This window comes from Vanellus vanellus (genome assembly GCF_965231255.1).
Source record: "Vanellus vanellus genome assembly, chromosome: 2".
In the NCBI taxonomy this organism is placed as follows: Eukaryota; Metazoa; Chordata; class Aves; order Charadriiformes; family Charadriidae; genus Vanellus; species Vanellus vanellus.
In genome coordinates, this window is record NC_138906.1 from 36,317,570 (window position 1) to 36,333,072 (window position 15,503).

Here is a 15,503-nt window from a genome sequence, read left to right on the forward strand (position 1 = left end):
TTGAAAGTTGTGGATGACCTGTCTAAGGCTGTTTCAAAATGTACATGAGGCACTAAGCACAGCCTGCACCTGCAGGATCTGCAATAACAACCCAGACAAGCATCTCATCCCTCACTGAAGACAGCAGTGGTAGCACTATAACTATTTTTAAGGAAATACTCATTAGAACACGTAAGAGAGAAGCAGAAGGACACGATGTGAACATAAGCGCTCTTATCAGCTGTGTGAACCGGGGCATATAAAAGAAAAGTAGAATAACCTCTGCATTAGTCACAGCCAAACTATAGCTGAGCGTATCCTGAACAAAGCAACCTCAAAGAGCCAGCAGAACAATCTGCTGATGCTGTAGTACAATCAGAGGAAAGGACTCGCACATCACTGCCTTTCTACAGGGTCACGTTTCCACCACGGGGTCACATTTCCACCACCTGAAGGACAGTCAGGCCTGGCAGCCAGTGCTAAGAAAAGTACATTTGAGGAACATCTGACCATCAGACTAAGCAGCAGCTCACGCATTCCCTGTGCTACCTGGAGCTGCATTCTCCTTGCCTTACCAGACACACCACTGTCCAGGGCTCTTCCAGCATCCTCCTTTACATATTCATGTAAAGCAGCAATGCAGAACTGAGCCACCTTCTTCTGCTTCACCAGGTTGAGTCTTCATCCCAAGATCCTTGAAGGGCTGCTTTGTCCCATGGAAATGAAAGCACCAGATGTAAAGACCGGCGACGTTTTTTCAGGTCTAGGGGCAAAGAGAATTAACTTTCTTCCTCTTTAATATTCTGCATCACAGCCAATGCTTGCAACATCGATCACTTCAACATGCTGTTATGCTCCTTCCACTTGCCTACTGTATCCTGGTTACCAGCCCACCCAGATTTAAAAGTCAGTAATAAATATCATTTTAAGTCAGAAAATGTTTTCTGACCTACGCAAAGCAGGAGGTGGGAGAGAGCAAGGAGAGTGGGGGAGAGATGGGGAACTGCTGCCTTTAAAAGTTGGTTCAAGCAATATGTCCATGGAAGACGCTAATTTGTTAGAGAATTTAGACTGAAATCAGGCAAGCAAAATGATCTAAAAGATTAATATACTGCAGTATTCCCCACCACAGTGACTGACCTGTCAGGGAAGAGCAGAGATAATCTACCTGTGTTTCTACAAACACTAACAGAGTGAAAGATCTCAGTGACCTCCTAACAGTCTGCTGTGGTGCTCAGTCTGCCCTCCTCAATTCACCAAGGAAGCCTGGGCCAGCCCCGATGCCCTACCAAAGTAGGCAATTCCTGTTCAGACTCTTCCAACCCCTTTGCCATGGCAATCTCAAAAGCCTTTCCATCTCGATAACTCGTTCTGCAGCACGACAGCCGAGCCATCGGTTGAACTCTGGCACTAGGGCAGATTGATGGCAAATCACCACTTACTGTAAGAGACCTTCATTTTGAGACACACCGTCTACAAGAACCACTTGATTCTCACCCCAGTCAGCTTGCTCACTGCTCCACCCTCCCCCACACCAGCTTTTTAGAGCTGACTTCAAACCAGTCCTTGTCTCAGTGGAACCACCACCACAAACCGCATGTGCTTCACCAATTTCACCTAAGCCAGCCTAAGCCTATGGGATGACATATCTATTTGGTCACCTCTCAAGTGCCAAAAATAACTGCAGCAAAACTAAACAGAGTTTCAGCACCTTCTTGGTACATAGATACACAGAGACTTCTTCAAAAAGCAAAACTTGCAAGAGTAACAAAAGTTTTTTCACCTCTAATCTATTTGCCGTTTTTTATCTATGCAGTGCCATAACGTCTGTTGTGGGCACTGGACACACTAGCAGAAGTTAACTGGAGAGGGCCTCTAGGACACCAGTCCTGGTCAGTAGACCCTCACCTTGGAATTCACCTCCCTGCTCCCTCCACCAGGATATGATCAAAAGATCAGATGGGTTCATGAACAACAAAGTGATGGGAGCGGGAACGCTCTGGGGTTTGGAAGATTACACGGGAGGTTTGTTTGCATGTTTTTAGCGTGTCTCATGCTTGTTGATGTTTTGAACTTCTCCACTTGTGCCAAGAGATAACAATGACTAAGTTAGGAGGGAAAAAGTCACGGTATAAAGAAACAAGCATACACATAGTGAAACTGGAGTTGGCTCAGGCTGAAAAGAAGATGACTCACAGCTTTGTTTCTAAAAGTCAGATAACACCAAGAACTGCTAAAGCAAGGGATGGAGATTCACTCTGTTTTCTTGCTTAACTAAAATAAAAAATTAAAAAAAAAAACAAAACAGGTTTCCAGTTTTGGATATCGCACAAAATTTACCACTAGCTCTTCGTGACAAGGGACAGTTTTTAACTCAGGTTTATAAAAAGAAATTATTACTGTCTCTGGATAGCTTCTTTGGAATTCTTTTTATTTACAGAATGGAAGAATGTAACATTTCCTTATCCACTCCCACCATCCTGCCATAAATTTTTCTGTAACATGTTTTGCTACTAATAAGCAACTGAAGTAGATCCTTTCCTACAACCATAATAAGTGGATTCTCAAAGAGCATAAGTTTGCATTGTTTTTAATAAGACCATAACTTTGATTTAATAGCAGTGTTGCTCTGTTAGCTACACTTTGTGCTGAAATGCAAAAGTCCACTACAGGGACATTTTGTGTCTCTGTTCTTAATAAAGAGCTTTACAGGATTAGAGAACAGCTGTCTGTAATGTGACATTCTTCAAAAATCTCTGGTGATTTACCTGTTGGATAGTTTTGTACCTGGTACCAGTTTTGCCGTAAAGTCACCTAAGCAGAAAAAGCGGGAAGAGCAAACTACTCTCTTCCCCTCCCCGCTCTTTCTTCTTTAATCTATTGGACCGGTAGCTAATTCTTAACAAGCGTATTCTCTACTCCATCTCTGCAGTTTTTAAACAAGATATGGATAGTGCCAGAGCCAAGAGGTACTCTTGCAGCGCCCCGCACAGTGATTATTCGACAAAGTTGTTGGTTACTAGTCTGTGTAGAGCCTTCCAAACAGTTGTCCGCCCGTTGAACAGGAGCTTGAGTATTCTTACATTTCTTACAAGAACAGGAAAGCCTTTGGCACGGTATGTTGCAACAAGGTTAAAACCGACACGATATTAGCTGCTTTCCTTGTACGTTCAGAGGCCGTCTACACAGGAATACTCCACAGTTGTACCTCCAGCTTCAACAGAGATGGTATAGACTCACCCTAACACACAAAATTCCTGTAAAGAAGCTAAAGCAAACTTTACTGGGCAGACAAAATATTGTAAATGATCAAGCAATAGCAAAGTAATGAAGGTCAAGAACAGGATTAAACAGGCTGTTTTCATTAAGACAAGGAAAATACAAAGTTGCCCCAATGTTCTATCCTAGGCTGAATGCTGTTTAAAAAAGCATATTTATGATGTCGGTGTCAAGATAAGCAAATTTTGCTCATATTGTTTTGGTTAGTCACAACCAGAAGTCTACAAACAACTTCAGATGGACCTGGTCAAGAGAGGTGAGTGGACAAGTCCATGTTAAATTATGTTTATCCACATCAAATGCAAGGTAACACGCATTGGAAGAAAAAAAAATGCTGACACCTTATGTGGTTTTAAATTAACTATATCAACATAAAGAAAACAACCTGAATGGCTGTGAAGACGTTTTAGTGAAGAACTAATCTGTACCACCAGAAACCCTAAAAAGATAGCAAATTGCTAGGATGAAAAGCCTACATGATGGAGACAGGGAGGAAATTGCATGATTTATATAAATCAGTGGTGCAGTCTCATCTAGAATATTACATTCAGCACAAGGCATCAAAAGTTCGAAGGGATATTGCAGAACCAGATAGAGTTCAAAACAAGGTAACAACAATGATTACAGCATGGAAAGAGTCATCTAGAGAGACTGGGATTGCTTGCTTTAAAAACAGCTATAAAAATGAACATATAAAATCTAACTGTACAGAAGTTTGAAGTTCCCTGCCTCACAGGAACAACAGAAGGGTCACTAAAATTAAAGGTGGGATATTCAAAACTGATCAAAAAGAAAAGCTTTCAGTAACAACAGAACAAAACAAAATATATTTTTCCTTCCCTTGTAAAGTCATTATCACCAAAACCCACACACAAGCTCTGTAAATGTGAGTTCCAAGATCAGTCTGAAGCCAAAATACTAGCCAAATTCATTAAAAGGCTGTATTTGTATATGGGTAACAGGAAAAGCTATAACTGCAATGGTTGATGGTAACAACCCCCAAGCATCACAGCATAAGGTATCTCTGGCTATTTAAAACCAGAAAAAAAACAATGTGGAAGGCATACTGTACAATATTTGCACACACTCTCTTTTGAAAGCAGAAGAAACTTTATATTTGTGGCTAAAACAGTTACCTGTTAGATCAACCTTAAAACTTATAGATATAGGACGAGATGAACCATCATCTTGACCCGCTACAACACGTTTTTTATCTACACTAGCTTCCTCTGAAATAATTGTTTTGTTCTTTTTTTTAATAAAGCCTCTACCGGTATAATGTAAATATTTATTACCACATGGAATTGCAAACGATCAACTCAAAAATGGGACTTTTTAAGCAGGGCTTCAGATAAATTCTATTTATGCATACATTGTATGAACTGAGGGCAGACACCTCAATGGAAAAAACCAAGAGACATCACTCCTGCTATTCAGCTTGGAGACTTACCAGTTTTAATGCATGCACTGGCAACCTAAGAGACCTATTGATTTGCAGCCATTCATTCAAGTGCAGTGAAAGCCATAATTAGATAAATAGCTTTGGTAAAACTAATCTGAAACTCATTTGTTTTGGGACTGTCTGTTTAATGAGATAAAACAAGAAATTAAATATCTGCTGAATGTTCCTCTTTGTATCCTTCAACACAATAATAAAAATATAAATAAAGAGGTATTCATTTAACTACCACTACTATTTTCTCATTTTATGTATTTTGTTACAGCAATTGCTGTCAAAGACAATTACAAAGACACTGTTTTTGAATGACTATGCTCTAACGGGCTGACCAGTTTTATCAATCTCTTTCATACATGTGGATACTGAGGAATAAAGAGAATGGGTCTTTTAATCATTTGTAAACACTCTTCAAGCTGACAGAGTACAGAGCTGCGATGGCATCTATGGTGTAAGCTTTTATGGTATCCAAGTTCCATTTTTGGACACGATCATGCTGTTCTTTGTGAACAGAAGATAAATTCTGGTTAAGTTTTCAAAAGTTTATAACAATTAATCCAGCAGGATTATTATATCTTGTTTCTTAACTAATTTTTTTCCAACAAAATGCTGGGGAAGACTACTTTGAAGAAATCCTGTGCACAATTCAGTGCTACTATGGACAGACGTTACCATTTATCCTTCTTTAGCCAAAACACGCTTCAGTTTGGAATACGCTGCATCCTTATCTTTCTTCTTTGGCAGCCAACTACTAGATTCTGCTTTTGTTCCTTTAGGACTTGCATCTCCCATGAGTTTGGCCTTCCTTAACAAACACCACAAATCTCGGTGCGTCCTGCAACGCAGATTCAGCAGCAGACTCTCAGCCCACATCCCCAGATTTGCTTTCGCTGCCAAGAGGCTTCGGGCACTGCAGAAACGACAAACCGCAACAAAGCCCTGGATTGTACATGAGCTGGGACCCAGACCAGATCTAAGGGATTCTTTTAGCTCATTCCTTCAGCCATCCAGTAAACAGCAGCTTTGCGACTTTCAGAGCTAACCATGCATGTGCATTGTTTTTCTCCCCTTCTTTCCATATTTTAAAGATCAGTTTATGCATCACTGAAGTGCATTCACCTATGGGATGAAACGGAGCATCTGCTTAACAGTGTGCACTAGCAGTCTATGACAGCAAATGATTAACACATCCATCTGAAATTACAAAGTGTTTTAGGATCACTGAGTCTAACTCTCTTGGCCAGAAAACCACAACTAAATGCTTATGGTCTTAAAAAAACAAATAAACAAAACCCAAACACCTGCTCTCCCTCCTGCTCCCTACTCTGAGCAACATCATAAATTCTTGATGTTCACAAGTGGTCTAGACCTCAATTTTCTCTTGGCTTGGGTTGTTTGGTTTTGTTTTTTTTTTTCTTTTATGTTGGTTGTTGTTTTTGTTGTTTGTTTTTTGTTGTTTGTTGGGTGTTTGGTTTTTTTTTGGGGGGGGGGGGGGGCTTAATCCAAAATGCAGTACTTCCTCTGGTTTACTGCTCCTCAGCACTGACCTGCAGATGGCATACCATCTACTGTACCACAAAGGACATGGTTTGACATACATTGCTTCGGCCAGCGGTATCACTGTCAGCAGCCACAGCCCCTTGCTCGGTGCTGCTTCTTCCACCGTCCCAGGGATGATGCTGACACGCAACCTGGAGAGATGCTCAGAAGAGCCAGCCACAGGAGACGCTACCAGCCGTTCACAATAAAGCACAAACACGTAAAACCCACTCCATAACGAAGCAACAAGACTGCTGGAGAGCCTCTGAACTATTTCTTTCCCTACTGCTCTAAGTCATGTAGCCCATGTGTGTCTCAGACATATAAATACTTAGGTACGCAGTTCAGGAAGCAAGGAAAGAAGGGCAGCCCCCTCCAAATCAAGGAAAAAAAGAAAATTGCATTCCTCACAATCAATATTTTTAAAAAGGCAAACTAAAAGTCATGCATCATTTTAAGCTTTAATGTGTTAATTCAGTTCTGTAACTGAAGGCAAAAAAAAAATGATTACTGATGCTATGAATACAGCTCCACCGCTATTTATATAGACTGAAGTGGTTTTTTCCCCCTCAATCAGCAGAATATTTTCTTTTTGCACTATAGAAAGTATATTGACTTTTAATCAGTTAGCCTGCTGTGTCCTCTCCAGGAAAATATCTTGTGAAAACAGAATTCATCAGAATAAACTGTATAATATAGTATTTAAGTATTAATAATTGGCCCTAGCATAATACAACAGCCGTAAGGAGATCACTTTACAAGGTCAGACTAACCCAAGTCAAACCATAAGTTAACTGAGATAAAAGACCCTGTGACAATTATGAATAGCTACTGCCTCTTACACCTGGAACTTAAAAAAATTCAGATCCCATATCCATGGTTTTTAACTTTACATCCCCAATGACTTCATCTTTATCCTTAAACTTTTGCCAAAAGCACAGATATAATGGAAAATGTTTAAATCAAAAGGTGTCATATGGATAAAGTTTACACAGCAGATACTAAAAAGCAACCTAAAATCCCCTGAAATGGACCTATGCATATGTAGCCTACGGGATCTGTAAGGCAGCCTGATTTGGGGAAAACGAGGTTTCAGAGTTTGTGCACAAGAGTAGAGAAATGTATGGATGGCCCAGCTAAGCCAGACCTGAGCGACTACAGGAGAACGGAGCACTCTCCCTCTGCCCACGTCCCATTTTATTTTCAGTCCTACAGCACCATACTGAGCCCCAACTAACGCTAAGGCTCTTTTTCTAAGCACTAATATGCACCCCTGATAGAAGATAGCTCACACCCCAAGTAGACGACTTTTTGTGACCAGACCCACAGCATCTGTGTGCCTGGTGATCAGGCACAGGAACCTGGTGAAACCCCTCAAGGGTCTTGAGCAGCTCAGCAGAGCCAGACCAAAAGCCAGTGTGCTCAACCCCATGGCTTCATCCGCTGGCTGTTACACCCGACAGCCACCTGGGGCCAGGTCAGAAACCATGGGGGGACAAAAGCACTTCAGCTATAACTGAATAAGCAAGTTATATAGTATAAATATAAAGTTATATACTATAAGTTACGTAGCATAAGTATAAAGTTACATAGTATAAAGAACAAGCAGCTTCCTTTCCCGTATGTGAAATATTACTTTAATTGTTACATATTAAGGATAAAACATCTGTTTTATTACAATAACTTCCCATGAATTAGGTTGAAAAGATGACATATTCTGCTTTCCTTTCACCCACCACCACTTGCAAAAAGCTATCGCCCTCTATTTTCAGCATTTTCATCAGCATAAAAATGCACAGCTTGTTTTGCAATTCCCTCACGGCACAAATGGAATTTAAACCACTGGGGCCATACGAGTAACAACAGCTGAATACAAACCTTAACGGAGTTTGTCATAATTGTACAGTGTGGCGCTTGTTGATTCATCCTGGCAGCTGGGAAATGTAGCGTGAATTAACCAATAACGCAGGTTTGCAACCAAGCAAATTAAAGTATACAATTCCACAACGTGAACTTTGTCTATTTCCCTCTAAATATATAACTAAGGGGACAATCAGCTCACATTTAAAGCGAGTCTTTCATCAAGATGTAACACTAGCAGAAATTTTGCAACTACTCAAATACATTCCTTTTAATTCCAATGGAGTTGATCTTATTTCATATGCAGATTTCCCTGATAGGTTTCCCAGCCACGCAGAGCAGCGCCACATCTGAGGATCTGCAGGCTACATCCCTTAGAATCCAGAGCAAAACCAAAAGTGAAAGTAGTGACATCCCCATTCAACCAGAATTAAAAAAAAAAAAAACGTGCAGGGCTGATCAATGGTTTCTTTCGGAGTCCCTAACTGAAGGTGTTGTTACTAACACAAGAAAAGCAGCACTTAAGGACTGAGCATGGGCAAAATTAACTCAAGGTGTTTTCAGTTTGAGCTTCATTTGCAGGGTGGGCAAGAGGCTAAAGACAAGACTGTGTTTCATAGCAGCTGACTGTGGGTCAGAGGGACTTAACCAGGATATATTCTGGCCAAAACAGCGAAAGGGAACTCAAAACCTGTGCCATAGCTTACAGCAAGCTGCTGCAATTTTTTCTGTTTCAAAGGCTAGATGTCAATTTTACGCCCCTTCCATGAGCACGAGCCACATGATGGCATCTCTTCTCCACGTGCTGGCAGCTAGTGCTGCACCGGGCCCGTCCCTGAGATGTCAGCCCAGGCATTGCCAGCCTCACACCCAGTGCCAGCGTTAGACCACAGGCAGTGGGCATCATCCTGGCAACCAGGCTAATCCCCCGCCTCGGGGAGAAAAATAACTTTGCGTTCTGCAAAACTTACTAGGTTACTTCCTAGGGCAGAAGAGTGGGTTTGCCTTCCCTTTCATTCAATTGTAGTTAATCAAACCCCGGCATAATTTCTCAGATGCCATAACACACGGGCTAATTAAGAAGTATTCTCAATTTAGTAATTCACTGAACACTGACTATGAAACAAATTATTATGCAAATAAACACAAGAGACACTGAAATTCCCCATCAGCTACCGTGGTCACTGTCGCTATGCTCTTCTACTCATTACTCAACATTTCATGTGTCACCAGTCACAGACCTGACAAGTTAAAGGATACTGTGAAAGACAATTATCTTAATCAAATACATTTACCAGGAATACATAATAAGCCTGATTACAATAGGAAAAATTCAAGACTACTTACCGAGACTATTTTTAGTCACATAATAACTGACAAAGTGATGGGAGTATTAAGTTACTGAGTAGAACCTCTATGGCAGGCTTTGAAGCAAAATGTCACCGATATCAATCAGCCTACTTTGATAATACTTCTGACAGTAAAACTTTCGATTCCACTGAGCCAATCCAGTATTTTTGTGCACCGATTTCAGCCAATACAGCATCCACACACCACAACACCGCATCTTTTTAATGCAGGAGAAACTCCAAAATTAAAGCCTCTATAGTATATATAAACACAGGTACCAGAGCAATTGTTCTGATTTTTTTCTCCTCATAAACAGCACTGGTCAAACAAGCATAAAGGTGCTAATGAAATGTGCTGATGGAACAAAATTGGAGGTGGTCTCAAAACAGATGTAAAGAGAATGGTGTACAGGAAGGTTAGGTGACTTCGAGGACTAGAATATAAGGAAAAGAATGTAATTCAGCAGCATGAAAGACAAGGTCACTCTGGCACTACTAAGATGAGGAGTTGCCAACAAGAATATGGACTGCTATAAATGTCAGTCGTTGGTGGGAAGATTACCTGAGTACAAGGTAGAGCTATACGCTTGGCTCAGTCAAAGTGTAACTATCAACCACCAACATAATGTAGCCATGGAAATAAGAACTGGAAATTCTGAGTATTTCCAGCAGGGAATTTCTAATCTCCTGGCAAAAACTCATCTACAACACTATGGTTTTCCCAATTGTGGAATGAATTGATTAGAGGAAAGAAACTCGAATGACCTAAGCAACTGAAAGCTTCTTACAAGAGATGAATAAAAGTTTAGCAAAATGTAGATTGAGAGGTTCGGATACTTCATTTAATTAAAACAGATTGCATATAATTTGATTTTTCTTCCCCTGCCAAAGAAAAGTTGTCTCCAACAGCATGACAACTGCCAGTGCCAGAATATATGATAGATATCTCTAATACGCTCCAACCCTCCAGCTATTTTCAGCTCGGGAACCTTCTGTGCCTGACGAGGATTATGTATGTTCAATACATTTCTCTTCCACGAACTCCTCCAGTCTCACCTTGAACTCGTGTAAACTTTTAGCATCCACACCCTAACTCCTGTGGTTTATTTTCAACCTGTAACTGCAGTCAGTTCACACCCTGACATACACATACAGCAAAGTTTTCACTCAAAAGAGAGCTAAGGTGAAGACAGCCTGAGAACCTTCGCCTGGCCAAAGACCTCTAGGGACATCACAAAAGTCATTACAGGCTCTCAGAAAAGAACATAATCGTGGTATCTCTCCAACTTCCAGCAAGCCGAAAAGCACGTCCCGCGGTGGTTTGTACAGGCCAGCAAGATCTTTCACAATATCAGAGTAAAAGAGTTTGACACCATGACATCCAAAAGGTTTTCCAGCTCCACTACTGTGACAAAGAGCAACATCCACGCTCACGTGTAACAACAGTATTTTGCTTGTTTGTCAATGTGAACCTAGAAAGCAGAAGAGGTCATTAAAAATGCGTGCGTGTGTGTGTGTGTGCACGCCCGTGCGCACAAGACAATTCCTCCTCTGACTTCTGAGCAGTTCCCTGCTCTCCCAGGAGCATTAGCTCCATTAAGAGTCCAACTGAGTGTTGTGAAAAGGAATTTTGGCCTGATGGATCGGCACTGATGTGCCTGCAGGACCTCGCCGCTCGCACTCCTGGTGATTCCAGGGGCAGAGACCCATATTTCATCACTAACTACAAGAAAAAGGAGAGGAGAGGAAGACATCCTTGGCAAGCACCAGAAGGAGCAGCAAAGACAGTTCATAACCAAAATACTCATGCTTACTACATGTACACTGACCACATACCTCAAGAAGGCAAACTAGGAAACAGAAGGGTCCCGCTTTGCAAAGATTTTGAGAAAGCACATGGCAGAGGGGAACTGTTCCTCAGTGCACAGCGACCCACTACAACAGATCCCTCCTCTGCCCCTGCACAAGCTCTGACACACACACACACACACACAACTACCACAGCAAAAGATTGGCTCATCTTCTGCTGTTTCATCCAGCAGAAACAAAGAAGCACCGAGTAGAGGATGAGAAGTAGAACCCACAGCTCGCAGTTCACTGTGCAACCGCAGCCTAACCTCCAGTGCCACCTCGGACATCTGCGCTGCAGCTGTCCTAAGACAGAACTTAAGAAAAACCACCGTCAGGGACAAGGCCAGCATCCAGTTCAAAGTTCAGGAGCTTTAAAAAAAGCATTGGGCTTCCCTAGCAAAGGAAATGAAGGTTAATTTTACCTGTTATCAGTCTAGTGCCAAGGGCCAAGGACTGATAAGCCCAGAAAGATTTTTAAAAAAATAATTATTCCACTCCGTACTGGTTAGCAAAATTTATTCCGTTTTTTTTTTTTTTTTTTATACTACCTTCTACTATGCAATACTTCCCCGCCCACCTCCTGCTCCCCCCCCCCCCAGCACCACAGGAAGTACTTGAACAGCATGCAGCAAAGTACATCCTTAAAACAATTATACTGCCCTTAATGCTTCCATTATATTTTATTATCCATAGTTCCCAAGCATGCACGCATGCAGATTATCCCCGCTTTACAGATGAGGAAGCAAACTGCACTGCAGGTGGTCCCTCAGCAAGTCAGCATCAGAGGCAGACCCCCTGCTCAGGGGTCACAATATTTTTTCTAGGAAATTAAACAAGCCAGAATTTCAGCTGGTCAGCATTTACTTGAAAACAGCTCACCTAAGTGAGCAACATTCCTGATGAAGCCAGCTGGACAAATAAGACTCTCAGCTTGGCCTTTGAACAAACAAAAAAGCACAAAGAAAAAGTCACTAGAGAGGAAGATCAGACTAAATATTTTTATTTTTTTTTCAAAGGGACAGAGGGAATGGAGATTTCATAAGCAAACAAAACCTTCTAAAAATTAACTTTGAATTAACTTGAAATATTTTGTTGAGGTGAAAAAAAAGGAATCTTTGTTTCATATTTGTGTTACTCAACATTCCTCCAACCTTATTTTAGGGCTTTTTTAATTGAAGAGTCATGTTTAAAAGTGAAAGTATTAAAAAATGCTGCATTGTATTATTTTAACATATCCCTTCCCTCTCCCAAATACTGTCATTTTCAGGGCTGAGGTTATTTTCCACGTTAAATAGAAACGTGAAAAGTGCCATGCCCCTAAAATTCCATTTCTGGGGGGAAAAGGCATGTGCACAGAGAGGACCAGAATCAACACTACTAAACAGAGCCAGACTGCTCCCTGGAGAATCACACGTGTGGGAGGGACCCTACATGCACCCCAAGTGTCCACTTTGTTTCCAAAGGGACCAAGTGACATTAACGTCACTACTGGACTCCCAGTGCTCCCTGCGCCTCACAGCACCCAGCTAGACACCTGCGCTGCTGAATAATTCTCGCTGCAGGAGAATCCCTGCAAACCCAGAGACGGCAGAGCTCAGCAGTCCCGTTCTCCACACAGGACCAAGCCACCGGCCAGAAGGTCCTGCTGGAACCATAGAGCATCTCCACGCAGCACCGCCCACTGATCCAAGACCTGCTGGCCTGACTCCAGACTGACTTACAAACTCACCATCCTCCCTCCAGCCTTCTTCCCACCAGGATAGACAGACAGTTCAAGAAAAACTTTGCAAAATGACCCATGGGGTACTGGAAAGCGAAGCCACAGATGACACCACCACTAAATCTGTCACGCTGCATTTGCTGGTGCGTAACACCACACATCAGCAAAGACAGGCGGAGCCTCAGCTGGGACTGTATGAAGCCAGGCGGGACCAAGGCTTCAGCAGGCACAACTGAAGAGCTGCACGACCCAGGAGCTCCCCAGGCATCTCACCAGGCTGTTAACTCACCCACTCCAAATATTTACAGAGTAAATGTTCCTACCACTCACTTGTCAAATGCTTTCAGGAGCGGTGAGGAATAACCATGAGGATAAACCTGAGCCTGCTCTGCATGGTGCCTCCCTGAAGCATCATGAATTTGTTGTGCTAGAACAGAATTTCAGACCTGCCTGCAAACCAACACCATTACCAGCAGCGGTTCTGCACTGCTTCTTAGTCCAATTCTCCGGTACTACACTTTTTTTTTTTTTTTTTTTAAAGTGGAACAAATTAAACTCAATTCAGGAAAGGTCTCATCTTCGCTGGAAGATAGATATCTGCCGTAAACAGCCTGCTAGGGCAGAGCAAGACTTGGCTATTTAAAATTATATGAATCCCCTTAGCTCCGTATTCATATGGACGCTTGTCAAGTAGATTACAACTTCACCTGAATAATAAAAATCATTAGGCATCGCCATACAGACTAGTCTTCATTCTGTGGGTTAAACTTAATTGAGGAAAGAAATTAATCTAGAACAGGAATCCAAATCAAAATACTACTCAGAAATAGCTATTCTGCTGTAAATGTATATGCTACCGTAATCCTATTTAACTTCCTTGCACGTATATCTTCTAAGAACAAAGCATTCACCCAGGAAGTTTGGTTTTAAATTCACACCCTACTATATTTCACAACTTCCCCATGCAGAGAAAGCATTTATTTACACAGGGAAAATACTACAAGGTTGATGAGGGTACAAACACGCACCATGCTGACTTCTCCTCGCACAGGCATTTATCAGTGCACCAAAACCACAAGGCAGCTCACTTGGTTCCCAACATAGCCAAACCCAACCCCACGTAGCCAAACCCAACCCCTTCATTTCAGCTACTCAGATGTTGGGCTTCAGTTCCGCTTTGGCCTGCAGGTGAGATCTGCTGTGACCTGATGGCAATTTCACCCCTGTGACACAGCTCCAGTCACAACTAGGAGACATCAAAGGCACGAGTGGCCACTCACCACTGTGGTTCCCAGCTGTGGTGACATCACACTGTGCCTCACCAGGGCGACGCTTCCTACCAAAGCACCACCGTACCATCAGCCCTTCAAAAAATGAGTGAACGTGAGTGAAATTTGGCTAGGGATTTCCACGATGCCCACCGGACCCCACAGCCTCAGTCTCTGGAGGCACTCAGGACGGGGGGCACAGTACGCCAAGAAAGGCCACGTAGCTTCAAACGCTCGAGCGCACGTTGAAGTTCACGGCTCTAACACACGTTCGCACGAGCATCCGAGCACCAGCACCTCCTGACAGACGAGCCCGTGCGTTGGCCCACACAAGTTCTGCCACAGGGGAGGGAAAAAGGAGGGAAGAGAAGAGCCGCAGGAGGAACAAGGAGATGGGGACAGCGGCGCGCACTCAACCCACGCCGATATTTCATTTTCCACCAGACCTGGCCGAGCCCGGGGGCGGCCGGAGGGTACCCCCGCCGGGGCACCGCCGAGGTGCCGCCCGATCGCCCGCCCGTCCGCCCTCCCCGCCGCCGGCCCGGCGGCCCCCCGCGGAGGGCCAGCGCCGGCAGCCCACGGCCCGCTCCCCCGCCGCGGCCCGGCCGGGGGCGCTGCGGGCGCCGCCCCCGCTGCCCCGGGGCACCGCCGCCCGGCGGGCAGGGCGGGAGCGGGGGCGGGGAGGGGGTCCCCGGCGGGGCCGCTGCCCCGGGCCGCCCTCCGGCTCGTTCACTCACCCGCCCGGCGGCGGCGGCGGCGCTCTTCCTCCGCAGCGTCAGTCCGCTCCGCAGCAGCGCCGGCAGCTCCCGCAGCTTCTGCCGCAGCTGTACCGGCGGCGGCGGTGGTGGTGGCGGCGGGTCGTGGGCTCCACCGCCTGGGTTCCAGCTACCGGCCAGCTCTGCGCCCTCACACGGCGACGGCATCTTCACGGAACCCAGGGCCATGCCGCATCCCTGCCGGGCTGCGGCGCGCAGACCCGCTCTGCCCGCCTTCCCCTCGCTTCCCACCCACAGGCGGCAGAGCACTCGCACGCACCGCGCTCCGCTCGCACACCTTCCTCCCCCCTCCCCGGCCCCGACACACACACCGCCCCCCCACCCGAGGCTGCGCCCAGCCCCGGCCCCCGCAACGCCGCGGCCCCGCCGGGCAGGAAGGGCCCCGCCGCCGCGGAGCAGCCGCGGGCGGCGCAGGAAGCCCTACCG

At 44.3% G+C, this 15,503-nt stretch overlaps 1 protein-coding gene across 1 annotated transcript in view; it reads right to left on the reverse strand.

Annotated features, from left to right (window-relative positions):
• RAPGEF5 (Rap guanine nucleotide exchange factor 5) overlaps positions 1 to 15,245 on the reverse strand; it is a gene marked incomplete at its 5' end in the record, with an annotated part of 160,739 nt that extends 145,494 nt beyond the window's left edge. Inside the window, one exon of the mRNA XM_082479342.1 lies at positions 15,039 to 15,245. Coding sequence (XP_082335468.1) covers positions 15,039 to 15,245 — 207 coding nt within the window. The remainder of the gene's footprint in view (positions 1 to 15,038) is intronic.
• Positions 15,246 to 15,503: the final 258 nt, after the last annotated feature.